This window comes from Oenanthe melanoleuca, chromosome 3, assembly GCF_029582105.1.
Source record: "Oenanthe melanoleuca isolate GR-GAL-2019-014 chromosome 3, OMel1.0, whole genome shotgun sequence".
Lineage (NCBI taxonomy): Eukaryota > Metazoa > Chordata > Aves > Passeriformes > Muscicapidae > Oenanthe > Oenanthe melanoleuca.
The window spans coordinates 64,105,026-64,133,016 of record NC_079336.1 but is presented as its reverse complement, the minus strand read 5'-3'; the positions used below and the strand labels follow the sequence as shown (position 1 = coordinate 64,133,016).

General features: G+C 43.7%; 1 protein-coding gene across 1 annotated transcript in view; it reads right to left on the bottom strand.

The window, feature by feature from the left end:
• Nucleotides 1–18,521: 18,521 nt before the first annotated feature.
• The window catches only part of UST (uronyl 2-sulfotransferase), a 147,306-nt gene continuing 137,836 nt past the window's right edge, over nucleotides 18,522–27,991 (bottom strand). Inside the window, exon 8 of the mRNA XM_056488079.1 lies at nucleotides 18,522–22,099. Coding sequence (XP_056344054.1) covers nucleotides 21,816–22,099 — 284 coding nt within the window. The 3' untranslated portion in view covers nucleotides 18,522–21,815. The remainder of the gene's footprint in view (nucleotides 22,100–27,991) is intronic.

Below are 27,991 nucleotides of genomic sequence, written 5' to 3'. Positions count from 1 at the left end.
AGCCTTTTAAGTCCTACTGGCAGCACAGAAGGTGCTAAATTTGCCCTGTAACAAAGAGCAGCAATTTTCATGATCCGTAGAGGTTGACTTGTCGCTCAGTCTTGCAGGCATGTCCAAGAAGCCTTGCTGGATTGTTATTTCCAGATTCTGAGAAAAGAGCTTTGGGGTGACTGCAATTGCCAGCTGGTATGGAGCATCAGTCAGGGGCACGTGGTGGGAGCAGCATAGGTTGGGCAGGTAGAGCAGGGCACGTGAGCTGTAGGTTCCAGAGGCATGGAGGTGCAGGCACTGGAACATGAGTGACAAAAGGGTATACTATCCATGCTGAGAGAGACAAACATCTCCATCTGCTCAGCAGAGATCAGATGCATAAGACCATGGGCTGGTATCAGTCTGTCTCCTCTGCTACCTGGGTCTTTTTGAGCTAAACACGGCACTGGCAGGCAAGTGGAGTCCCTGGAATAATAGAGGGAAAAGCTTCACTGGGTTTTAGAAGTTGGCTTTCAACCATTATGCACAGTGAGACTTCTTCCTGATACTAATTTAACAACTCAGCAAACATAAAGCAAATGAGCAGATGAAATATGGATAATTTCCTAGATTAGCTAGAAATTAAATGCAAGCAGTGGTGTCTGTGGGGGAGGAAGCAGCGCTCTGTTGTAGCAGCTCCTGCAATTCAGTGGCATTTGGAGGGCTCTGGCCCAATCCCTGCTCTGTCACACCAGGGTTTACTGGTATAACCAAGATATCAGTGAAGAGCTCACTGGCCAGATCCCAGCTCTAGGACTGCTTCTAACTCCCATCTTGTTATTGGTGGAAGCAAAGGGAATAGGAGCCAGAGCAGCAATGCAAGACATTGTGACTCTGAGAATGAGGAAACTGCTCCCACAACAATGGTAGAAAAATATTTTTGATGCCAGCATCAACTATAAAAGTTTTCTCAGACTAACAAATTTGTTAGTCCTCTAGAATGAGTATGCTACGTTAAAATACAGGGATAAGAAAGTCCTGACTGCATTGCTTGAGATGGCAGATGGAGAAGGGGGAAGGCAGGAGAGGTAATGTTAATAAATCATTGTCCTGTCCAGCGGGCTTCCATTATTCATAGAGAAGCGCAATTACGAAGGCACACCACTGTCCCGCTTCCAAAGTTTAACATTCCTGTTTGATATCTGATCTAGCAAACAGTGTTAGGAGGTATCCAAGCAGCATGCACAGCACTTTAAATGATTAAGGGAGCAAAGAGCTTGGACACGTTGGCATTCTAGGCCATAGCTCTCTGGCAATTAAAGACATACATACATACATACGTGTCTCCTTAGGCATTTATTGATACAACCCAAACTTGTTTTCACTGAGAAGGGAAAACCACATTCCAGGCCCAGTGTTACCAGTATGAAGTCTGAGGCTGCTGTATCCCTGAAACAGGTAGGCTTATGCTGCTGAAATCAGAATCTGCCTTGACTTCTTTCATTTCTAAAGCGGTGATGGTGCTCCCACTGGACTCCAGCTCTCCACATCTAGGGAAAGGTCACTGAAGTATTGGCAAGATCGAGTGGACAGTTCAGACACAGTCACCTCCTCACCCTCCACAAATAACAGGCTGGTTGGCTCCAAGTCCAGGGCTCTAATCCTACAGGACAGATTCCAACCTAGAGATACTTTGTGCCCAATTCATAGAGTGTAATGCCTACCCCTGAAAATAAACCACAAAGCTACAAGCTTACTTCAGCACAAAATTTCAACTACTTCAATTTCTGCATTGGGATGTGTCCCCTCCTTTTCTCAGGATTCTTGGAGGGTTAACCATGAATTAAGAAACAAAAATATTTTATGTGATTACATGTTTGTCCATTATAACCTCATTGATGCTTTCTGTAGCCTCTGATAAATTGGAAAATGCTGTGCCATGGGTCAGGGCATTAACACTTACCTGGGATGCTTCTCACAGATCTTGGGAATGAGCTTGGCATCTTACCTTGGCTCTGAAGACCAGCTACAAAGTAGGGATATAAGGATTGATCTGACTAACTCAAGTGTGCATTTCTCTGTGTGTGTGTGATGCAAAACACAGCACCAACATTGGAGTTAACATCTTCTAGTGTTGTTCACTGGCAAGTGAGAAGGGAGTTAGATGGCCTTATTGAGAAATATTTTTATGAATATGTACTGGACACAGAGGCCAACTGATTGTAGAGCCCAGTATGAACTGGGAGCTGAAACATCACTTTGGCTTGCCTGACCTTTAGACTTGCATTTTTATTTATGGTTTGAATCACCTTCTCCTCCCCCGGGTATGGTCAGGGATTAATCACTTGAAAGAAGAGGAGACTCAGAGTAGCTCTAGCAGTGACTAGGTAAGGATAAGAGACAGGCAAGCCTTGCAGGGAGAGGTACTTACTGTCCGTAATTTCCCTCTGTTTTTGCATGTTTCAACTTTCCATGCCACTTCTGGGTCACTTGCCAAACCTCTTGTGGGTTCAAAACTAATTTACAGAACAGAGAGAGAGCTTCCAGGAACCAGCAACTCTATATTGCAGGTCAAATGCTCTGTTATTCATTTGATCAATAGCATGGCCCTTCCCTTGCTGCTGTGCTCTGTAAGGGAACCTGGAGTGGAAATACACACACATGGACATGGAGGGTTTCAGCCTGTTAACTCTGAGGTAGATAAAGCTGATCAATGCCTTTCACAGTACCTCATATCAGCTCAGGTTGTTAAACTCATAGGCTAAATGTTGTCATTGATTCTCTGACCCATAGAAATGCCTCCTTCCTGTGGAAAGACCCACTCATCTACCTGCCTTTGCTGATTTCCCTTTGTCTGTTGCAGATACTCTCTCTCTCTCTCTCACTATTTTAGCACAAGAAAGCATAGGGCTGACCCTGCTCTGAAGGACAAGGTCTGGTCCGTATCAGCAAAAAAACAAGGGTGGAGATCAGTGGAAGTGGATGCCAACAGAGCCTTTGTCTCCTTGGCATTCTCAGCCACTGATGAGTTGTCAGTGTGAGCTGGAACTTTTGGCTGAGCTCTCACAGAGAAGTACTGACATGCAGCACCTGAATGGAAAGCTTTTGTGATTCTAGAGACAAAGTTGTGGGCGCAGCATCTGATATCCAAATAGGATATGCAGACTAACCCAAAGCAACCTCAAAATATGGATTGTCCAGGTCAAGCTTTTATGTTCACTAGATGCATTCATGCCTGCAGGTGTGCATCCCTCCATCCATCTGCTAATAAAACGGAATTAGTTTCCATACAAAACACTGATTTGAAGAAGAACCCTTTCATGATTCTTAGGCTCATTAAAAATGCTCTGAAATTCTTTATTTTGGCTAACCACCTGTTCAAGATCTGTTACCCAGTCATTGGCTGTTTATTTCTCTGTTATATTGTGGTACTTCTGCTTCCACTGTGAGGTGCACAGTGCAATCAGTAGATGAAGATCTCTTCTATGCTGCTGTAAATTGTAGATATTCTGTGCTCGAGAGCTCAGGGCACACTGCTGAGCCTTGTCCACTGAAACTCTTACCCCTAACAGAACTGCCTGTCTTTTAATGGAAGGCAAACCATTTTGAGTTATCCTCACTTTCATGCCTCATTTTCTCCAGTCAAACAGCTTGTTCTGCAAACTAATCTCTGTGCACTTCTGTTTTAACCACTGCTGACCTCCAAACCCCACAGTATTCACTCAATGGATATTTGGAATGCCTCAGTTGAATGTATCTAGGAGGAATGCAGGTATGAGAACTTTATTCCAGGATGGAGATTATTAAATGGTTTTACCTCGCTGACAGTGGCAATTTGATTTTCATTACTCAACCTCTTTGTCTCACAAGAACAAATGCACAAATTGAATTTTTGCGATGGGTGCACCAGAGCCCCATTTGAGAAGATGTTTATTAGCTGTCTTACCAGCCAAACAGCAGAAAGAGGCTTTTCAGAAAGGTTGCATCCTGTCCTTGTGAGCAATCCTTGTGTCAATATCTCAAGACCTCACATTTAAAATACTGCAATAAAAGGAGTTATTCACCAGGAAATGGGCAGTAAGTCCATGGTCACCTTCTGATATCAGTGTTCTCAGGGCGGCAGGCTCAGTCAGTCTCTAGTCTGAATATGGGAACCTTTCTATACAGCTGTAATAGCTCCATTGGGACAGTGAAGACCTGTCTGGACTGCCTGTGCTTTCTTGGAGGTATAGGCTCAGTGCTTCCCTCACAGCAGTGAAGAATCCTCTGACAAGTATTTGGATGGTCATCTCTCTCCACCTCCCTGGAGACTGGACTCCCTTAATCCACCTTTGTCTTGGATGGGCTTTCCATGGTCTGGTGAAGTGCCACCACCTGACCAGAGCTTCCCAGCCAGGGATGGAAGTTCTACTACCAGGTAACAACACCCCAGCTGGGCACACACCAAATTTTTCTTGATGTCTTTTGGAAGAAAACATGGCAAGACAAGGGAGATCAGCAGGAGCTGACATTCTGGCTCCTGGATCACCTGGAGTGCAGCTTTATGCAAGGAAAAACTGTTTCTTCTATCTAACAAGGCAGGAGAGAGCCTTTTCTGAAGGGACAGTTATGGCATCACTTCAGTGAGGCCAGAATTTTACCCTTCTGCTTCTGGAAGCACCCTGTGAAAGAAGCAGCAGCTGGAGAAATGATCAGGTTCAAGAGACAAGGCTGCTCCCCTACTGCTCCTACACCAGGGATAGCAGGGGGCTGAAGGCACAATGGGAGCTGCCAGCCTGCTGCATCATTTTCAGCTGAGGAGATCTCTTCCTCAGGTCCTGCTCAGTGAGCTCCATGTTTCCAGGCTGGGTGCAGAAGTCTTTATATTTTCCTAGCAGTAATTTTCATAAGGAAAGGACTTTATGGAAAAACCATATGCAATTGACTGATGCTACCAACACCTGTCATTCCTATTTATGTGTTTTTTAATATCTCTTTAAACAATGCTTACTTAAATAGCACAATCTCTATTCTACAGCATCCTCCCTGAAAGCTAACTTTGCCAAGAAATTTCACACAATCCAGATAAATCTCCAGTAGAAAGGGATGAACTTTTCTTTGGACTTTTTGGTGGCTTGAAAAGTTCTCTCTGACCTTAACATCCAGAGGGATGCCAGCATCTTATGAAGAGAGAGGGAAGTTCTCAACAAGCTTGCTGCCCATGGGCACACTGCAGTGCATGAAGCACAGCCAAGCCTCTGACCACTGCAGCTCTTCACAGTGAATGACAGCTCTACCTGCTTGGGAATGTGCTGATCAATTATCAGCTGTGAACGACTAACCCCTGAGCCATCAGGTGCAGGACAGCACTGTTTTCCTGCAAGGGTCAACACTATTTATTTTTCTTAAACTAAATTCCAAATCTTGGCTCCTAGCTTACATTCATGTACAGTGACCTAAATAGCAGGACTCACAAGAGTGTTACTTTTAAATTTAAATGGAAATGAATCAACCTGTACTTGAGCTACAGTGATATTATCATCTTATAAATGCTACATGAATGAGATCAATGCATTGCAAGCAATTTGCCTCCTTCTTCCTGATAAAGCAGCTTTAACATGTTCTTCTGTTAGGTGCTTGTTGAGACTTAAAAAATCCTTCATAGCTATTCAGATCATCTGCCTCAGTACATCTGAGCTATGTGACTCCCCTCTCCTGCTCCCAACAAAAGAATCTTTTGCTTGTTACCCTCACTTTGTAGTTGCTGGATATCAACTACAGAAACTATGCCAGCTTCTTCAAAGAAAGTTTTGTTGGTAGCCTGTCACAATTCAGTGGTGACATGAAATCCAGTTTCATTCCTGCATTTTGGAGCAAGTTAAAATGCTATATGATATTTAAGGAGCCTTTGTCCTTTAACTCAAATCTGTTTGCCATTGTATTTTGGCAGCTTTTTAGATACTAGCATAAAAGGATGGTTTCTGTGGGAATCCTGAATTCCTTCTTCTTCTTTCTGCTGTGCCATGGTGGAAGATGCTGTGGGGTCTTGCCCTGCCCAGGTGAACCCAACACTTGCTAGCTTTGGCTTTCTAGCTGCTGCATGCATCTGTACCTTCTTTCCATAGTTCTTTCCATTCCATTTCCCCCTGTGCTTCTGGCCCACATTCAGACTCTGTGTTACATTGCCTATGTCCAAGATCACTCTTTAAGCAGCATCCAGGTGCCCCAGCTCCCTCTGAGGTCCATAGAGAGGCTGTAGTGACAGCCCTGCACCTCTTGTAACAGTTGTTTCTCTATCCACCTTCAGAATCCAAACAATCCTGCTTGCCTCTCTCTTTCTTGTGGTCCCCTATCTCCACCTCAGGCATTTGGTGCTATTTCCATGCTGCTGCCTAGCTCATGGCCTCCAAAGGACTGGCAGAGGAAGGTAGCAGCAGAAAGGACTGCAGGGTGTGCTCCTCCCCAGCAAACAGGAGATCCCACGGGGCATCCCTTCTAAATGAATTAGATGACAAGAAAGGAAAAAAAATCCCTTTAAGACCTGCACCCTGCAGAGACAGGTCCTCCCTTCTGTCATCCCCGGAGACAGGCTCCAACACAGAGAAGCTGGAGATAGAGGTTAATGGAAGAAGAGAACCAAAGCCCTTTTTCCTTGTTCCATTCATCCCAGAGACCATGAAATATGTGCCTTTCAAAGACAGATATTGCTAACACATTCCTCCACTAATATAAATTAGTGTAGGCCCCACACTTGATCCTTCTGGTAAATTCAGTGTATTGTCTTCCACTTCAATGGGACTCTCTGAGGTCTCAGCTGCTGGTGAGTTGCACTCAGTGCCATTGCTGCATGGTGGGTGAGAGGAGTGGCTGCTTTACCCAGATCCCACCTCACTACAGAATTTCCATTGTCATGCCAGGAAAACTACAAACAAACCAAAACACCTTTCAGCACAAATTCCTTTTGTTATCAGGCAACTGTATTTGCTGAAACGTCTGAGCAGGAGACAGTCACTGCCACAGCTTGGGTGTTGCCTCTGGAATTTGGAAGGATGAAATCACCACACATCCCACCACCCTGCTCTCTTTGAGACATTTCTGACTAGGCTCACATGAGGTGGTTTTCTCCAATTGGAAGGGACTGGGATCAGTGATTCAGGAGGTCACTTCCAGTCCTGCAGCCCTTAAATAGTATGGAAAGAGTTAGTCTGAGCTTGCCAGTAGAAAGCAACGATAATTGTTAAAAATGGCTCAGGGCCTGGAAACGTGTGACTAGGGCAGGAGAGGGGAGATTCTGGTCCCAGCTGTTGCTTAACACAAATCATTAGTTTTGGTGGATCTTTAATACTGCTGTCCTTTATGATCTGAGAAAGTTTGTCCCCTGCAAGCAATGGCTCTTCCCAGCCTCTGAAAGGCCCTGTGATCTCTGTGCATATTGACTCATGCTGGCTACTGGCAGCCAGTCTGGGTCAGCAGCAGCACACAGACTGACAGGGTGACTCAGTGCCATTAGAAGTGGCCAGTATCCACAGTTTTATCAGTTGCTTTCCTAGGTCAAGATGGTGACATAGGCAATTCTTCCTTTCCTGCACTCTGACTCTGTCCTGGGAACATCTCCTTATAGGATCCAATAGGCACCTTTGCATCTTCTGTCCAAGCCTCTGCAGGGCAGTTAGATACTCAGAAGTGTGCTTGTATATTGAAATTAATTGGGAGGGCTGCTTTAGGAACCTTTGCTTCTTCAAAACAAACACAAAAGCCAAGCAGGCTAATCGACTATCACAAAATAAAGTCCTTCCCTTCTTTCCCACATGCACAGCCAATATTAAATAACATCCTCTTGTCCAAACTGGGACAGATCCCTGTTCACCTTGGGCACGTGGAGCCTTGAAGGAACTTTCTTAGACAGGATATTAGAGCAAAAGTACTTATGCAGAAACATGTTTATATGGATGTGTTTATATTCACACATAATTATGCAGCACTAAGGCATTTTATGGTCTTGTCCTCTCTCTGCCTCCAACAAAGACTTCCTTTAATGTCTCAGTGATGTGCCAATTCAGTGTTTACATCCACTTCTATTGTGAAAGCAACTGTGTGATGTCTGACAGCAGTATTTCCTCTCTGTTATAAGCAGCACCAACAACTGATTTTCATTTCCTTGTAGAAGAAACCCACATTTGTGCTTCCCAAAGGCAAAAAAAAAAAGTTGTATAAAATGTGTTTCCCAAGGAGTAATTTCTGGACATGATATGATGCCAGCCTTGAGTCCTGATGTTGAAAATTATTGTTCTGGAAGTTATTTCTGCAAGTTCCTCCTTTAGCCTGCAGCTGAGAGTGCACGTACTAGTAACTCAGCAGAATAATACATGTGGTAAGATATTCAGTAATATTCAGCTTTACCCATGCATTCCTTCTCCTCTGTTTTCGTACAGAGTTCCCCTTCTTCTTACAGTTAAGCCTGGACATATTTTTCTATTTTAAATTTTCCAATGATTTGTACAAGAGAGTATTAAATTGCTAAAGGGCATATTAAGTATTACTGCTCTCTTAAACCTGAATGAAGCAATGCAAGTCTGGAATGCATTTAATAAATCTGCAGCCCGATAAGGAAACTTTCTTCACTGAATCTGACATTCCTTTGCACTAATCACTTTTGTGAAAGAACCGCCTCTAATTCTTTTATTCTTTCAACTTTCTCACCCCAGAACTAAAACCAGCTGCAGGCCTCCCCTTCTCTCGGCACCATATAATTTAAAACCCTTTCCACAGCCTCCAGAGGAAGGTGTGCAGGAGCTGGGCACTGTAGAGGCTGCAGATCTGTCCACATGGCCCCACTGGAGCACCCCTTGCTTACATTTTTCCAGGTTTTTTTTAGTTGGAAAATGAGCACATAGCACAGTCAGCTCTGAGGAGGGCTCGTGGTGAGTATGTGGAAGCTGTACCAAGAAAAGACCTACAGCAGTGAATGCAGGGGGAGGAGACCAAACCAGGCCATCCAAAATTGCCTGGGAAAGCTTGGAGAGCTAATACTGAATATCTTTTTTAACCTATTTTTAAAAAATGCATTTTCACTTGAAAAGCCCACATCTCCAGGATGATTGACTTCCTTAATTTGACCCACATTGGGATTGACCTTGGATTAGGCTCCATGAGGAAAGAGTTTGTGAAACCATTACAGCGGCGATATACGGTCACAAGTCAGTTTTGATGGATGACAACCCTTCTAGATGGCTTTGCTTTGCATTTCTGTTTCTTCTGGTAGTGTATCCCTTCACTGCATCTGTCTTCACTCACTGCACCTTCTTGCCTCACAGAGCTGTTCTGGCCTGTCTGCTGCATGCTACACTTTAATATGTTTAGCATATTAAATTAATTAAGTCAGGAAGATTATGAAACCCACTTCAACAGAGATTTCAACCCTTGTGAGAAGCCTGTATAAACTCTCAGACCTGTTGATAAAAGAACAAAGAGAAAACCTCCAGGTCTCTATGATGAAAGCTTCAGCTTTCTCATACCATATGATAAAAACCTTGTTATAGTTAACACTTCTTGCCTGTGATAGCCTCTTGCACAGCCCTGGACTCACTCTGGATCCTCACTTGGAGGGAAAGGCTGACAATGGCAGAGCATGTACACAGCTACAGTGCACCTGCTGCCCTGCTCCTAGAACTGCTCCTGGCACTCAGCCTCACACCCAGGAGGAGCTGAGGAGCAAGAGAGGAGGGTTAACAGGCAGAGGAGATAGGACACCACCTTTTATTCAGAAGAGAAAGACAGGTGGTGAATGCAGAAGAGTAGCTACAGGAATGATGTTTGAGTCCTGGAGCTCAGTGAGAGGAAACTGTGTGTCCTTCTCCTTTAAAGTGAATGTACAGTAAAGGGTACCCATGCTGTGTGCCAGGCTGGCAGGACAGAAAAGGAAAGCCAGTCCGTGTGAAGAGGGCAAGTACTGTATTGACAGCGGGAGCACAAGGCTCCTCATACTTTTCTGATGACACGTTTCAACCCAGATCAAGCTCTTTAGGAGTGAGCTGCCTCATGTGTCACAACCCTCAAATCCTTGGCCTCTGCACTGAGACTACCAACGAGAATGCCAGCTATGATGGTGGGTTTATTTTCACTGGACTGAATGGACTTCCCTCTCATTCCACAGAGAGCACGAGACAGCTGTAAGTTAGCAACAGCTTTTCCTTGGAGAGGGGCCCGAGGCACAAGATTTAAACCACCTAATCTCTCTCTGTGCCCATGTCCCAGGATCTGTGCTCTGTCCAGACGAAAATAGCGAACAAGGAACCACAGGCGAGTTTACCTAAAGAAAACTGCACATACCCCTTGACGTTCTGCAGGAGGACAGGTAATGGGAAAGGGTGAAAATATGGGGGAAGGCTCCTGCCTGGAGTGAAGGAAGAGATCCAGGTTCCCAGTCCTGAAGTGAAGACTGGGTATGCCATGTGCTTCTAAATGTGCCCAGCAAAGTTGGGATTATGATAGTGAATGATCTCTCAAGAGAGCGATAAAGTTTAGGCTATTCATCTTTTTTTGGGCTATGATGTCACCAGAAGAAAGGTACCATCTGTGTGGAAGTTTAATTTGTTCTTCCTGCTGCCAAAAGTCAATGGAAATATGGTTTTGCAGGTTTGATGTTTGCTCATAAAAGGTTGTTACAGCCCCAGTTTGAAAACGACTTTTCACAGCCTCGGTTTCTTTGGTTGGCTTTTGAAAGCAAGCTGTGTATTATCATTGCAGTACTCAGCAATACACTTCCTCCCGCTTCCTCTCTCCCTCCAGCGTGCCCGGCCTTTGTCCAGACCTCGAGACGTGGCCACTCCCCGATTTTCATCTTCTAATATCCCGCCGCATCTCACACCACTTCCCACCCGGAATCTCTCGCATTCTTCGGCGCCCGAGCGCTCGCTGCCAGCCAGGACCGCTGGTTCGGGGTCCCGGCTCCCCGGGCAGCTCCGTCCCTGTGCCCCGCAGGTTTCGGGATGCGGGCCGGGCAGCGATTCCCGGGCCCTGTTCGGGATGCGGAGCGGGCAGCGATTCCCGAGCCCTGCCCGAGAGGAGCCGCTCTCCACCTGCCCGGGCCGGGCCGGGATGGCCGCGGCCGCGGCTCCCTCTAGTGCCCGCCCGGCTCCGGGCAGGGCCCGAGCCCCGGGAGCTGCATCGCCGGCTGCGCCCCATGGAGCAGCGGGCACCGCGCCCCTGCCCGGAGAGCCCGGCTGGGGATATCGGCTCCTTCCTCCGAGGCGGGAACTCCGGGGAAAGAACAGAGTCCACCCCGAAAAGCGCTGGGAGAAAGGAAGACCTGCACCTCCAGCACAGAGAATAATTTGTTCGCTTCCCCCTGCTTCTCATTATAAAAGCTATTTTTCCCAAAACAGGATGTTGGGCCAGGGGAGGTAACATAAACAGATGCATTCTTTGAAAGCTTGCGGTGCATTTTTGCGGAGCACAGGCTCTGCGTTGGAAATGCAGAGACCCATGAGATATGGGAACAAGGGACCACAGCAGCAGGAGGAAAAACCCTTCCTCTGACAAAAAGTGACTCAGCCCAGAGCCTCCCCTGACTCCAGCAGTTTTTGTTGAGAAACAGCACAAACTTGAGATTGAGAGGTGAAGAAAACCTTTAAACAAAGCTGATATTGGTAGCTTACTAGAATAGAGCTTGAAACAGTATTATAGGCAGCTTTGCTTCCCTTTAAAAATGTATAGTATGAGTTAATTTACACCAGCACTGACCTTTGATGACTTTGACAGTGAAAGAGGATGAACAAATTCCATCTCTGCTCGTTTCCCCTCTGACTCCAGCACCTGAAAGCCAGTGACTGCCAGGGTTATTAAGCAGTTTCACCTGGACCCATTACTGCATCTGGGCACAGGTTGAATCTTTCCCCCATTTCTGTCTTTTATCAGGTGTAGGCTTTTCACAAAGTGTGCCCTCACCATCAGGGGCAGGAAAAGTGGAGCCAGAGAGGCTGTGACTGGCCTTTTTGCCAGCTCCTTTATGGATATCAAGCTGCATGGAGAATGCCTGATATCTGTACCAGGAGTAGCTTTCTTCAACCTCTCTTGTACAGGGTTCTGCTCCTTACATTCCACCCTGTTCATCACCTCTGTTTTGGTTTGTGTAACATCTCTTAAATCTTCTAGAAGCAAAACCCTTCTCTCTTTTGTTCTAACCCCCCAGCAGAGTTCCAGAGGGCTATAGTATTTTTGAAGCTATGCACATACACTTGCTTGTGTTCCCACAGTGCACACACCAAACACGTGCTGACCGTGTCACTGCAGTGCTGTGGTCCAAGGTGGGACCTTGCCATTTCTGTGTGTGCAGTCTGGTTTTGCTCCCCTTGGTGATCCCCTTTATGGTGGCACTTTCAGGCAGGCTCCACTAGCCCTGAACAAAATCACCATTTACACAGTCTCCAAGCCTGCAGCCCCTACAGCTAAAGCAGTGCTTCCCCAAGAATGAGCTACCAAGTACTGGTGCAAGGTTCTGGGCTTCTCTGCCAGCTCTCCCCTTGAGCAAACGGGAATGATGAGTAAGGGAGTGACACCTTTTGACTCACTGGACTAAAGCAAACTACTTTTGGAAGGACAGGCTGGAAAAAACAATGGATAGTTTGGTTTGGTTTGGCTTGGTAATTTTTTCTGTTTCATCCAAACTGAAATGACTGGCATGCACTGGAGAGGAAGGAAGAAGGGGAAAGCTGGCTATTCCCAGGCACTGAGCACTGCAGTCAGGCCTCCTCAGCAAGAGGCTCCCACAGTTTAACCTGCACTCATCCCCTTCCTGCATAAGGCTTCCTCTGCATCCAAAGCATCTTTTTTCCAGAATCTTCTGTTTCATTTGAACACAACTATGAGGTTAACACGTTATTATCTTTACTACTTGTAATTACTATAATAATTTAATCTTAAATATTACCAGAAAGAGCAGTCTTCAAGGATATGACACGTCAGTGCTGGCTTCACAGTATGTAAGGGCTGGTCAAAACCTGAAAGGCTATTTTGGAAAAGGTAGGGATTACCTGCCCTGTTTCAGCTTACTTTTCCTAGCCCACTATTTGGTAGGAAAGCGAGGAAGTTTTTCCCATGCAAAATTTCCCCAGGGGAAGTTCCTTTTTATTTTTGGAGGAAGACAAACTAGTGCTAAGTCCCGAAGTGGTTCGGAGAGCTGCACCCTGGTGTCTTCCAACGGTGCCCATGCTCTCTGTGAGCCTGGGACTGAGGAGAAGGAGGGAGGGGGAGGGCGGAGCGCTGAGCAGCTGCACCTCAGCTGGATTGTGAGGGGTCTGGGGCACTTTGTGCAGGGGAGCACAGCTCCTCCCTGCAGACACTGTGTGTAAATAAGGCCAACAGTGCAGGCGTTGGGGTTTGCATAGTCTGGCTCTGCCGCAGCTATTGTGATCGCTGTTATTCAGGAATTCTACAAAACCGTACCAGTTCTCATAAAAGTTTTGCAGAGTAGATAAATACTGCGCTCCAGCATTTGCGGTGAGGGGGAAAGGAAAGCTTTAAGCAATTAGGATGGCCACACAGCGATTCGGCAGCAGGCGGGGCCGCCAGCTGCGCAGGGCTCCCAAGGCGTCCCCATCTGCACCAGCGCGGCCCGGGCAGCTCTGCCGGGGCGCCGAGGAGGGGGCACTGTGCCACCACATCCGACTGCTGAGGGAACCAAGGGGCTCATCTTCCTTATGTTAGCAGGAGCGGCAGCTTCTGGAAAACATGCTGACCTGCAGCTAGATGCGTTTTCCCTGGATTGCCCCAGTAAGCTTTGCTATCTATTTTGCACTTTTCTGTTTTGTAGAGAAGTAAGAAGATCATAATTTTGGTCAGAGCTGTTCTTGGCTAAGGTTTTTCCAATGCCTCTATTCCCTTTCCTGTGGTGAAAACAGAGAAATGGGCTGGGTCTCATCTCACCTTCCTTGCTGGAGGGGACTGCTGCAGTGCTCTATCTACAAGAGACCAAAAGCCCACGTTCATAAGGATTTAGAGTAAGCTTGAGAAGCAGCCCCGGTCCCGAGGCAAAAAGAGGACATTGTATTTTCTTTTTGAGAAGCAAAAAGCTTTTTTAACTCAGAAGATATTGTTTTGGAAAATCAGAGCTGACTGCACTAATTCCATGTCCTTTCCCCCATTTTGGAGTGATAAAGCATACATGATGCTGCTTGACACTGATATTTATAAGACAAAGTAGAGGTCAAATTTGCTGAATGTTTTCCAAATTCCAGTGAGGTTTATCACAAAGAGCCCCATGTACAGACCCAAGTGGCGTGACTGACAAGGGCTGGATTGTGGAGTCTCTAGAAATCTCAGTTTCCACACAGTGCTGATGGGCCAAATCACATTCTTTGGGGCAAAACCTAATGGAAAGCTACAACTGTACAGGGAGACTCCAAGGAGTTTTCACAGCTAAGTTTCTGACAGGAAACTCCACTGTGAGGAGCTGGGTTTTCATGCTTCAAGGAGCAACACTGTCCTCTACCAGCACCATCCTGCCTAGGTCTGATGAGAAAGAGCTTGGAACTCATCCCCTGTGGGGCAGGCAGGAGGTGCTGCTTTCCCTCTTCTGCACCCTGACACCTCCCCTGGATCTCTGCAGCATTTAGGGAAGAGCAGCACTGCTGGGTTTTCTTTGCCAGCTTTCTGTCTAAAAAATGCAGGAAAAAAATTTCTTTTCCACATCAAGTGCTGACAGGACTAGCAGTAACTTTTCCAAGAGGATTGGCAGAAGTGCCCACCAGTACACCATGAGTGAGAAAACAGCTGTTTCCCCCATCTTATGCAGACACCAGCCCCAGGGCTGCTGCTGACACTGAGTGTCCCTGCTCACATCAGAGGATTGATGCTATGGAGGCTTCCTTGCACCCTGATGGGTTTACCTGCCAGCATCTCAGCCTCCCAGCCCAAAGACAGAGTGAATGGATTTGTTACTGCTAACCCTCAGCTATTTCAGCAGAGACAGGCCAGCACCCACCCTAACACTCAGAACAGACACTAGATCTGGAGCAGGAACGAAGCTGATACCTGCAAGGTGGGCTCAGAATCAAGAGCCTTCCTCCAGTATTAAAGTTTAGAGCAAATCTCTGCAGCTCATGCATCTCCATGGACACTTGGAACAGAGGATTATGTCCACATCTGCAAAAAATCCTCCTTCAGATGCTCTCCAGAAAATATAGGCAAAAGCTTTAACGATGTGCGCTGTCCAGGTGAGGGGAGGACAGCGAAGAGATGAGAAGAAAGCACCAGATCTCTCAGGTGAGAGGCATCTGCCCCTGCCCAATAAGTAGAAGGTATCAGAAGTTCGGGTTTATGAGTACATCAGACAAAACTGACTACTTGGTGAGCTGTGTGAGAACTCTGAGTGGCTGCTGAACAGTGAGGCATCACTTCTTTTCCTGGGTTTTTAAGCACTGTGGAAAACTAAATTAAAACACAACTTAGACCACATACATGAACATAGGTCTGATGACTTTTCAGGTAGGCTACAAGTGCCATATATTGCAGGAGAAAACATGACCATATTCTTGGGAATGGCTAAATTTACAAGATGTGACTTCAGACACCCATCTATCTGCTTATCTTCCCCTACTGCTACAGGAACACCATTCCCTAACAAAAAGCCTTCTTGCAACCATACCATTTCTGCAGGTGTTTAGTATGCAACTGAACAGACAAAACCTGGAATTCATCTTTGTCCCAAAAGGAAATAAATGCATAAGGGCTAAAACATCATTCATATTTAGGCAGTTAACTGAAAGGTTTTCCTAGTTTTAAGGAAAGACTCCAAGTTAAGAAAAATTTTCCATAGTAGTTGTTTTGCATTCCAAAATCTAGGGCCAATCTAACAGCAGAAAAGAAAGTTCAAGGATTAAGACACTCGGCTAAATTATCATCAGTTCCTTTTCACAACCTTTCTGTGTGACATTTAGAATATCACTTACACACTTGCTGCATCCATTCCCAATGTATGAAATGGGGATAAGCACTTCTTTACCTCCACTGTGGATCAAAATGATAAGCATATCAACCATTTTCCAAGGTGATTAGACAATATTTTTAGTGACGAAATACCCTACACAGACTCGGGAAACAGAGCAAATAGAGCCAAATACAAACAAATGGAGAAAGTGAAAACGGAAAAGTGCTCACAGCTCCTCTGTGAGGCACAGGTGCCTCACTGCTGCCTCTTCTAGCATGTTTATCCAGCATGATCTTGAGAATCTTGTCTTTTTTGAGGAGTCAGAGACTAAGAACTGCAGCTGACTTCCTCTCCCTGAGCTTCCCACCACACAAACTGGACAGGAAGCTTCAAGAACAGAAATCCCTGCGGGCTCTGTGAAACCATAGCCCAGACTGTCACTCCTGTGTCTGGTACAAACTGGAACTACCTCTGTTTCTTTCCTGCACCTAACCTGGAGATATTCATGAGTTCAACACTGACATGCAACTGGCTTTTGCTACCTGACAATGGTCCCCTGATCCTTGAGGTTGTCCAAAGTCCCCTGCAGTAAGCTGGAGAACTGCAGGAATACCTTCCCTTGTGGCACAGTAACTAAATATCACTCCGCCTGTTAGCAGCAACACTGTGCCAAGGATTTGTTTCACTCTGCTCATCAGAGAGAGGTTTGCTGAAGGATCAAATCCATGTCTCTGATAAGCTCCTGCACATCAGATACAGGAACAGGCTGTGTGCTTATGCTCTGCCAAGTTGGTGAGGTTAAGTGGCAATTTGAAATGATAGGGAAAAAGTAAAACATCCAGTGCTGTCCTGCTAACAATACAAATAAGAGATTTGAAGCAGCATGTGATTTTGAAGCATGGTCTCAAGTTGTCCAGGTAAGACAAAGCCACAGAGTGAGCAGCTTGAGCACCACTTCTGCTGGCTGCTCTATATCATCATTGCATTTAGACCAATAATCTTAACTCTGAGCAGCATCACCCCCATGTATTCCTGCTAATCTCTGCTTTTCACAGCATCAATTCCCTTGCAGTATAGCTGAATTCTTTAACTTTTGGCTTTTTTGCCCATTGTATCCAAAGAAGAGAACAGAGATGATGAAAGTGTGCATAAAGCACACTCCAATATGCCTGCCTGACAGCAATATTATTAACTTACTCTTCCAGCCATAATCACTCAAATTCAAAATCAACTCACATTTCTCCTTTACACACTCAGAAAAGGAAACCCACGTGTTTATATTCAAAATCCACATTTAAATAAACCAGTGGTCAAATCTTCCCATCTTACAGTGTCTGCAAGGCCAAATTTGTTTTTGCAGAAAACCTTCCCCTTCCCCCATCCCTCCACCCCCACAACAACCTTACTGCAGGCTCTTCCAAGATGACAGGGTCAGAGATCCAACCATTAAGGAGTGCTGGTGCTCTCATTACACACACACACTGATCTTCTAAAGCTTACAAGCGAGATTTGACATTCACTGCGCGCTGCAGCTTGGCATACAACGCCACTTCCAGACAAACCAAAGAAAACTTACCACTGTTTCTCAGCTGTGAGACATCAGGAATTGATTTATGCTGGTTGCAATTTCACTTTCAACCTTCAAACTAAGATCCTTTCCCATTCACTTTAAATATTCTGCAGTGAAGTTTTTTTACCCTCCAGTGGCCATTTCTCATGGAGCTGCCTCCCAGCACCTTCCTGCCATACCTGTGGGTACTTAAGCAGAGCCTAACTTTGCAAACCCTCCCTTGGGACAGATCCTGCAGAAGTAGATCCAGTGATTCCATTGCCAGTGGAGAGGCACTTCCAAGGCTTGGTAACACCCTTGTTTTTCCCATGGAATCTAGGTGTGGAGGTTGATACACAGCAACACTCAGTTCTTTGGTCTTGGCTCATGCAAGCACTCTGATCAACAGTGTTTTATGTGTTAGTTGAACTCCTTGCAAAAAAGGCAGAGTCCTTAAAAATAAAACAGAAGGAATGCTGTTGTACTGTATTATAGTATTTTAGCTCTCAAAAATGTTGCTGCGTTGTTTTAGGCTAATGTTCTAATATCACAGATGTTCCCTTTCTTAAAATAGAGGGAAAGATCAGAGCACCATTACTGGTAGCTGGGAATTACAGGTCTTTATTTTTTAAAAGAATATAAAATTTTAATCTTTGGCAGACAATGTTTTTTTCATTTGAGAAGAGGATAAAAGTTGGCATGCAGTATGGTTTCCTTTGCTAGTCAAAAAATGTACCTGTACATTCAATTTTATTGTGTCAAATACTGAAAAGACGAAAAATTCCATGGCTTGAATTCATAGTTATGATCTCCAATATTTAAAATTTGTGACTTTGCTCGTGTGTTTATGATACAATGTACCATTCTACATCCTAACACTCAAATGATTCATCAAAGATCCAACAATAAAAGAATTGTAAAGAAGCTGGAATTCTTTAAGTACACCATCAGGTTCATGTACTTTCAGTTCTGCCAAACTACTTCTCTATATGCAAGTGGAGGACATTTGAGATACTTGGACTTAGCCCTGCATCACCAAGAAAATTCATGTGGAAGAGAAGTAAATTGAACAGAAAAAGAAAACGGCACAATTTGTCATTGTCACTTGAAACTTAAAACCGAAATTTATTTTTTTTCCAGAATGCTGCATTTTAACAACAGTTGATTCTCTCTGTAGTGTGAAAGCACTGATACTTCACTTGCATTGTAACATCACTCTGACTACTGAAGCTTTTATGCCTGGCCATCAAATACCATACCTAGTAAAAATGTAGTGCATGAAGACCAAGTTGTTTCTCTCCTGGATAAAACTTTCACTTAGCAGCCATGGAACACTGGACAATGAACTTCAATGTCCTGACCGCACATCTCAGGTGAGTAAAACAATTCGGACTCCAGCTCACATGTCTGGATAGTTTGGGAGATGGAATAACTCAGGAGCAACCTGTTCAGTCCCACTGCTCAAGTATGACTTTCAGAGGATATCCTATACTGTATCCAACCCTGCTCTGTAGGGTGCAACTCCAGCATCCTACCCACAGCCCCTGTATCCAGGCAGGAAAACTAAGGTAAGCAAAAGGACTATGGCGCCAGGAAGAAATGTGCAAGTTTTATTTTTAAACATTGTTGGATTGAAAAATAAAGAATCATATGGCTTATTGATATTTCAGGAGATAGTAGTGAATAAGTTAAAGAAGATTTCATTCCAAAACACATGTTGCATTCATTTATAGCTAAGCTAACGTAGACATGTATTTTCTTATTTTTGTAAGTGTTGAACAGCCACCTTTTTCCCCCCACAAAGATCTCCAAGTATATGCATTAGCAATTTCTACAAAGCTCTTGTGGACTAAAGGCTTACAAACAGTGATTTTTTTTTTAATAAGAAATATTAATCAGACCCAAATATAATTATTTAAATCAACTTCTTCCTGAGCAACTTAGAATTTGGAATGTGCTGAAAAGTTTCAATAAATAAGTCAAAGATTTACCAGCTTATAACGTACCTTTTAAAAGTTAAGCAAATATATTTAATGACAGAGAAATAGGCCATAGGACCAGGAATATTAGATGCTATGTGCCAGATAAATTTAAGAATTACCATTTGAGGAGGAGAGGCCAGGTTGATTGTTACAAAAATATGACAATATTAAAACCTAGCGAGTAAATCACTAAGCAGCTTCTGTATTTAGATTATAAGTAGTGATGGCTGAAGATTAAATAAACAAACAGATAGAAACAGACTTTACTGTAAGTGGCAGTGAACTCTCATGAAGGGTGAAGGTGTTAAGTGACTATAATTCTGTTAAAACGTTGGCAGAAAAAGGATTGAAACAGAATTTCAGAAACATGAGAATACTAGTTCTTTCCAAAATACAACAACTCCACAGTGTGTAAACTAATCATTACTCTTTCAACGTAATTTCATAGAAACCACTTAAAATATACAATGCAGCAGATTCATATCTTAGCTAATATGTTAGTTACTATCTGTGCCATTTTCAGCTTTCTTTAATGTGCTCCGCCACAGTAGTGCATTGCTACCACCAACCTGGCTTGTCAAGAATGAGAACAGAATCTTCTTCCTAGTATTTTCTGTAAGTTAGCATCTTGTTTCAACTCTCCTTTATTTTCATTCTCTGAGTATAGGTAAAGACTGACCATAATTTCTATTGGCTCTCAGCAGGCTCATGGAAGATAAAATCCTTGGAAATCCCATTTGAGCTGATCCCGTGTCTATATGCTTCATCCATCACAAAATAACTTTTGCAAGATATAGCAAACCAAAGTATGACCTTGCAGATGGCAGCTGTGGAATAGGAACAAAAAAATTTCTGGTAGATGTTCGAGAAAGGATGTGAGATAGAGGTGGATTGTCTCCTCATCCTAACAAGCAGCTGAAACTTGTACCTGCTTCTTTCCTGTGCTCTAGGGACAGGAATTTATTGCTCTTATTCTCAGTTCAGTTTCCTCTGAAAACAATGGCACATAAGAGGCCAAGGCCTCACCAAGACCTCAAACTCCCCCCTGCTCTGTTTTGTAGCAGAAGGCCAAAGAGCTCTGCCCAGGGCTGCCTGTGAGTCTGTCACTTCTGCACCACCAGGACTGGCAGGCTGCCCAATAGCCAGCACACCCACACATCACAGGGAATCCCACTCCAGGGACACCCACCTGAATAACAACAGCACCTCACATACTAGTGCTGCTTCTCTTTGTCCTCCCAGCTTCCACTGATCCCTTTCCTAGTGTTGGCAGATAACATGTGTAGTGATTAACAAGCACAGCTTTCACAGTGAATCTCTTAATAACCTACCACTGAATCAGCGCAACAAGCTTTGGTTTCAGAGAGCGCATCTTCTTGTATTTGTTTGATGATTCTGAAATATTTCAACTAGAGAAGCTGTCTATGTTCATAGTGTCAATCTTCCTTCTAGCCACATTAAAAACAGGAGTTGGGTGGGGAAGCTGCGTTCAGATTCAGATGTGAACAATTAAATTCTGCAGTTGCAGAAATATAGGCCATGCTTAATAGGAGTTCCAGATCACCCGAGCTTTTTAATGAGTAGTTTTTTCTGTATCTCTTTGGATTTGTGACCCAAAAGAATAATAAAAAAATCTAAAAATACCATTCTTGAACATAAACCGCCTTTGTTACACCTTTTCCTTTTGAGTCTAATACAAACATACCCAACTGCTGAAATAAAGATCTGCCTGGCACTTTTAATTTGTTGTTGCCATTCACTGACCCAGTAACTTTTCCTACTCTATGAACTAGAAGGTTTTACCAAAAATATCTGGTTCCTGTAACTTGCCTTACACTCACTAGTACTGATTTGTCAGAAGAGCAGCCTTGCTCCTCTGGCACAGGTAATTCAAGGAGCTGTTACTTAGCCTCTTTCTGAGCCTCTTATCCTTGAAGACAAAGCAATGGCTCTGACCATACCACTGGGATACCAGTGTGCTTTGCACAAAACAGAGGCACTCTTCCCAAATGGCTCACTGAATGTACTTCACTTGTTTCTGGCCAAAGAGAGAGATGAGAATCTGTAAGATTTACTTCTCAAGAATGCCTAATCTATTCTTTTGTATTTTGCAGTTCACAAAGGACTATTGTGTATTCCAAAAGTTATTTTGTGACAGATGCTAGGTACTTCTCTCTTGAACTGTGCTATAGCAAGGATGCTATAGAGCCAACACCGCATAATGAATCAAACCTGCAAAATCAGGTATCTCCCCATGGCTCCAGCATGTGGGAATGGTCTCTTCTGATCTGTTTCAAATCCGCTGCGCATTAACTCAGTTCCTTAAGGAATTACTTTTAATAATAATTAAAAAAAAATCTTAAGAAAGCTGGAGGGGTCACCAGAAGAGAAAGGATAGCTCTTCCATCCATCACCTTTTATAGATATCCTCTAGCCACTTTTCATCATCTTCTTCTTCATCATTTATTGGTTCCTCTGTTTCCAGGGGAGAAGGAATGAAGAACTCAGGTTTGGGACTTGGTTTCCTGATATGAGACTTCAGTCCAAACTTGCGCTTTAGCAGGTGGAATTGTTCTTTGACATAGTAATAAAACTCATATTCATATCTCATGCGTTGGTAGAGGATCTGTATTGCTTCTGGAGAGGGGACGGTCTTTTTCACTGTCACAGTCAGATTGCCAAGTTTCCTATGTTCTGTAAAGAAAGAACAACAAGAAACACGGTGGGTGCTGGTTACTGAGACCAGACATAAACTTTTTAATTTAACATTAAGGCATGACCCTACTAATTACTGATATGAATGAGTTCAAGCTGTCTCTAACAATGGATTTACTTTTAACAAGATATGAAAAAATACGGATGTTTGAAGTCAGACTTGCATGTTTAAATATGGTAGTGCATACATGTCTTGTCTGCAGTCACCAAAGATCTTAATTGTCAATAGTTATCTGAAAATGCAAACCACGTCATATGAACTATGAGCATGAGCTACACATAGAGAAACCCACAATCTTGCCTAGCCTTAGAAATTTGATGTCAGGCACACCACCGAGCTTAACCGATCAATCATTTCCTACGTGTTGTATGGTGACCTGTCTCAGTTGTGCTTTATTATAGCTCAAATCTAAACAGATACTTGTAAACCTGAATCCATCTCAGGGTAGTACTGAAGGACTGTTGGCATCACCACATGACACCTTAGGATCAACTATACCTGTTAATGGAACCAGACTCATCTTCCTGTCATGCCCTGGAATATCTCATTACTTTTTCGTTCGCTTGACAACTTCTGCTTTGGTAAACTGAAATACAAACCTTTTATTGTTGATAAAGAATTAGAGTTACTAACAAAAATACTGAATTGTCTCTTTACCTTTCTTCTCAATAGATAAGTCTATCACTGGAGATGAATGTATCTGAAGGAGGTGTAAAGCAAACTCTGAAGGCAGTAATTTTGCTCTTTTCTAGATGGCAATAGCCTACCAGAGCATCCTCAGTATTTCAGTATTCAATAATACCACATGAGACAAGTGCTGCTGGGGTGGACATTGTCTTATTCACTGGATTTCATTGTGTCACACCCATCTGGTGCAGAAGAAAAAAGTTATATCTGACATAGTCAGTTTTGCTTATCAACTGCAGCAAAGTAATATGAAATGTAGAAAGAATGATACGAAGAGATGCTGACTAGCTTACCCAATGCAACACTGTTCTAAATCACAAGAAAAATATTTAAAGCATTAATTCTATTTCACATCTATACTTTTAATTCCTTCTGTAAAGGATAAATGGTTTTTACTAGTTGGTAGCTATTAAAACATACTAGTGTAAAATTAAGTGGAACTTTTGCACCTATCTTAGTAGTTCTTCACACTGAAATCTGTCTCTACTCATATATAAGTAATACAACAACTCAGTGCATAGAGCTCTCTATTCTTTAATTACAGTGATGTACGGTGAAATACATTCTATATTTCCTGTTTATCAGTTTGCTTAGTTTTATTTAGATAGTAGCGAAATTATTAACATATACCAGAAAGAAAGATGCAAATTTTAACATGCTACTTAGCTAAGAAGAAGTGTAGAGGAAGGTTCAGGAAACGCCTGCATTCCAAACAGACATTGGCATAGAAAGCAGGACCTGTATCTACTGAATAGTGTGAAGTATTTTTGGTGAAAATATCTGGGTTCCCCAAGAGCTTATTCTCTTCTGCATCACCTTCACCCATAGACCAGAACAGACTAACAAATGTCTCATCTTGCTAAAGTTTCGGTCAAGTTGTTCAAGTTACCTTCAAATTGCCATTGATGGGTATGAGATGACTACGTTCCAGGAAGGCCACTGTACTCAGTCTGTCCTTGGGTGAGAAAACTTTCTTATGATTATTGAGCACTTCAAGATATTCCTCTATTGTGCTTAGCTGATAGCTCTGGCCAGCTTTACAGTTTGGTTTTCTTTACAAATTCAGCAGCAAATATACACTACTAAATACTATATTTATTAGATTAAGTCTTTATACTGCCTGCCAACTTTGTTTTTATTTCACGTAAGTTATTTCTGCTACAGAAAACTCCATTTAGCTCACTGGAAAAAGCCCTTTACTTATAGGGTCCCTCCAGGACTGTAAGTGGGGAAAGCCACTTTCACAGCTCCAGCTCCCTTCGGAGGCTGCCTGTCCCAGCAGAGAGAGGCACTTGTGCTTAGCCAGGAGCGCTGCCAAGGACGACAAGGTGAAAACAAGAGACTGTTTTCTTTGGGGGCAGTCAGTCTGTGGGGGCAGAAGTGGCCAAGGGCAGTGTGCTACTGGTGTGCCAGGCAGGGAGCAGCCCGGTGCTCTGTGCCACCCTCGCAGCACAGCATACTCCTCTGAACTTGCTGTTTCACAGGGGTTTCTGGATGTGTGCAATTCTCTGCTCTGTGCACACACCTATGACTATAGAAGTACACATCTGAACAGAGAGAAAGACCCACACTCTGGAAGGCTGCAGGGGCTGTGTAAATTTTCTGGCTCCTGTTTGTTTGCCTTGCAGCACAATCACTAGAACTGCAGAGCATGAAGAGCTGTGAGGTATGGGCTGTTGGATGGCATAATTTGGGCGTGTGCCTGGCTGCAGGCTCAGCCTTTTGATAAAAAACTGAACTCTGCTATTTTTTGTACTTGAACTTTATATAGACTGCATTTTATTCTTAAATACTCTTAAAAGGCTCTCTAATACAAATATGGATGAAACCACAAAACTGCCCCTTGAAGTCACCTCAACCACCTCTTCTCATCATAGAAATGAAATGGAAAATTAGGTAGATCTGGCTTGAAGCCAAAATACCAATCTGCATATGCTACATAAACCCAGCTGCCCCACCAAAGGACCCCCATTTTATGACCTTTGAGACAGCTAACCAGATGGAGGGCAACAAACTACACCATTTACTTCTTAGGGTTATTTTTTTAAAAATGTGTTTGCTTTGGCATTATTTTAAACTACTAGAAGAATGTACTATGTAGTAATGCAATCCCCTTCTTTATATAACTACTGAAATTAAAAATGAATGCAAAAATACTAACTAGGATGCAAGTAATGTCCAGTAATAAAACTTATGAACTGCAAAGATAAAATCACAACTGATGGGAGCTACAGGTCTCAGAAGATGCATGTTACTGTAGGAAAGCTGCTACTAAAATGGGGGGAAAAAAGGTGTTATTGGTTCTTTTCTCCCTTGTGAGAAAGTTGCCAGTTCCAAGAAGATTTTCTCCCAATCACATCTGCACACAGACATTACTATACAGTAATGTAACCTCCCATTACTGCAGGCTGCAGTAATGCAGTCTGCTCATACCTTGAATTAAGGCTAAACTGGCATGCAGATAGGAATGAAGAAAATCAAATTCTTTTGGGTTACCAGTTGATGAGTGTTTACTGTTACTTTCCACACTCTCATTTTTTTTTTTTTAACTAAGAAATGGACATTACTCACTGCAGCACCCAAACCATAGGGAAAAGTGAGTTTTATAACTTGTAGCTCCAAAAACCCTGAATTGCCATATTTAGACAAAATGATCCTGAAGGCATTCTCCACCTCAGAAGCAATTTCAGAACGATGTGCTCTCCCGTGCCCTGCTGCTTTGGGGGGTGCCATGCAGAGGCAGCTCCTCAGTGCTGCTCCTGGATGAAGCCACAGGGAGCCAGTGCCCCTGGGAGGCCCTTGAGGAGAGGTGAGGCAGGCTGGAGGCAGCGCAGGGTGCTGCAGGCAGCAGAGCCCGGGGCTTGCTGGCAGTGGAAGAACGCTACGCCGAGCGCGCTGCTCCCACGGCTGTGCCAACACCACGGCTGCCACAGATACTGAAACTCATTTCCTGCAACTGTGCAGGGAGGCCCCATGTCTCAGCCATATGCAGCTGAGTTACAGCACATACCTACTTCTCCAGAGTTTTAAAGGGAAATAAATGTATGTCACTGTGGTTAGATGTGACGTACGAAGGGGCGAGGGTCTCTGCTTGATCTGCCTCTCAGTGCTGCGGTGGAAATTATTTCCCCTGGAATGCTCAACTGCAGCTTAGCAAAACATTTTCTGGCACAACCGATTGGCTTTCCAAACTTGAAATTTTTAGCCTGGCTTTTGAAGGGTATCTGGAAAAGGACAGTTCCAGGAGAATGGATGAGACACTGACATAATGGGTTTGAACATCTTTCCAATAACCACAGGGCTACAGCCGCTTAGGGGTCTCAGCCCAGGGCAAGTCCCTGGATCCCAGCTGGAGGAGGGATGATGTGCTGCAGCCACACTCCACAATGGGGCACCTTGCTTAGGCTGCCGTTTGTTAATGGACAGCAGGGATGGTGGAGAAAATCTAACAGACACCCACTAGACAGAAATATATCAAAAATCAAAACTGATGGAAAAGTGAAGTAGTAATTTGTCCCACAGTATCTACCAACTTTATCTGAAATACCATGAACCCCAGTTACTAACCTCTTTACCCCTAGAGTTTACTCTCCTGTCAGTTATTCACACCAATAAAATGTGGTGTAAGTTTTAATAACACGCAGATTAAGATTAGGTCCTCACGTGCATACTGGGGACAATTATGCCAGGCTTGCAGCACTGTTTGCTCTGTTTTAGCACTTCTGTCCTGAATTACTGTGGTGCTTTGCTGACTCAGAACAACTCCTAACTCCAGGGGATTAGGAGAACTCTCACACACTGGCACACAGCCATTTCCTATCTCCTAAAGGGCAGGTATAGATCTCTCTGAGAGAGCAGCTCTCCACAGGTCACAGAAACTCCCAGAACTTGAGAGATCTGCAATCCTAGGAAATGGAACATCCTATTATTTATCAAACAGGGATCTTGGGAGCAAATACACAACACTGTAATTAGCCCGAAACTGTAAAATGATGGCTGTCAGAGATGGAACTAGGTGAGACAGCAACGTTCTTCCTTCTTTCTTACCACTACAATGAATAAAGAAACTAGAGGAAAGAATAGTCTCCCTGTTAACCTTATACAGTTTCATTATTTATATTAACATAGGCAAAATGCAGGAAGCTCTGATAATGATAAGATGGCAAAGAAAAATGGAGGGATGCCAAAACAGAGATTAACCAGGAAGAGTTCAAAGAGATAAACTGAACAACATATAATCAAACACTTACTAATGTGCAAGGATGTAAACACCAAGAAGGCATGACATAAAATCACAGCAAGAAAGAAAGATGAAGAAAAAAGAAAATAAAAGTTAGTGGTAAGTGATAAATGTAAGAAGTACCTTGGGCTGATAAGGCCATGAATAACAAACATCTTCCTACACTATACAAGTAACATATATTTGGAAAATACTGCAAAGGCCAGCACTGCACTGGTCTGGCTGTCAACTGGACAGTGCAACAGTGACATGAATTCAACAGTGCTCTTACATACTACTTGAGCTGTTCAAGGCATTACATCACCATTATGAAACACTTGCCATACAACACACTCAGCAATGCAAATATATAACTTTCTCCAGCTACCACTCTCTGAAGCCTCTTCTCCAACCAGTAAGTATTATAATGAATTCTCTAAACTCTACTCCTGGAAATGTCACCATGCTATGCCTTTGCTCCTACCAGTTCAGAGCTGTGGATCCAACAACATGGATTTCCAGCTGCATGAGACACTTCAGCCACCCTCCTGTACCACATACTGCCTTTGATGCTGTCCTCAGCCTGGAAATGTGCTGTATCTCGCTCAAGACCAGGTAACAAGTCTCAGCAGCAACTTCTAAGAGGCTGTTTTATTTGGTGCATTTTAATGTTGCATTCCTAATTCAGGTAGGTTAACACAGAAGAAAAAGGAAAGTTGAAAAATAATCCACACTGGTAGAATGAACAGGCAGATTCTTATGAGAATGTGGTCAGGTACTTTCATAGCCATTAAGCAACTTTTAAGTTGAACTAGACAGAGTTGGAAGTGCCAAAACCAAAGTCATCTGCAGAGGAAATGCCAGGATTGTCTAGTTTGAGCTGCTGAAACAACTGCTATGGCTGCAGCTCACCCACTGCAATTCTAGTGTATCTTTTATAGCTGTTTAAGAGTTATTGAACGAA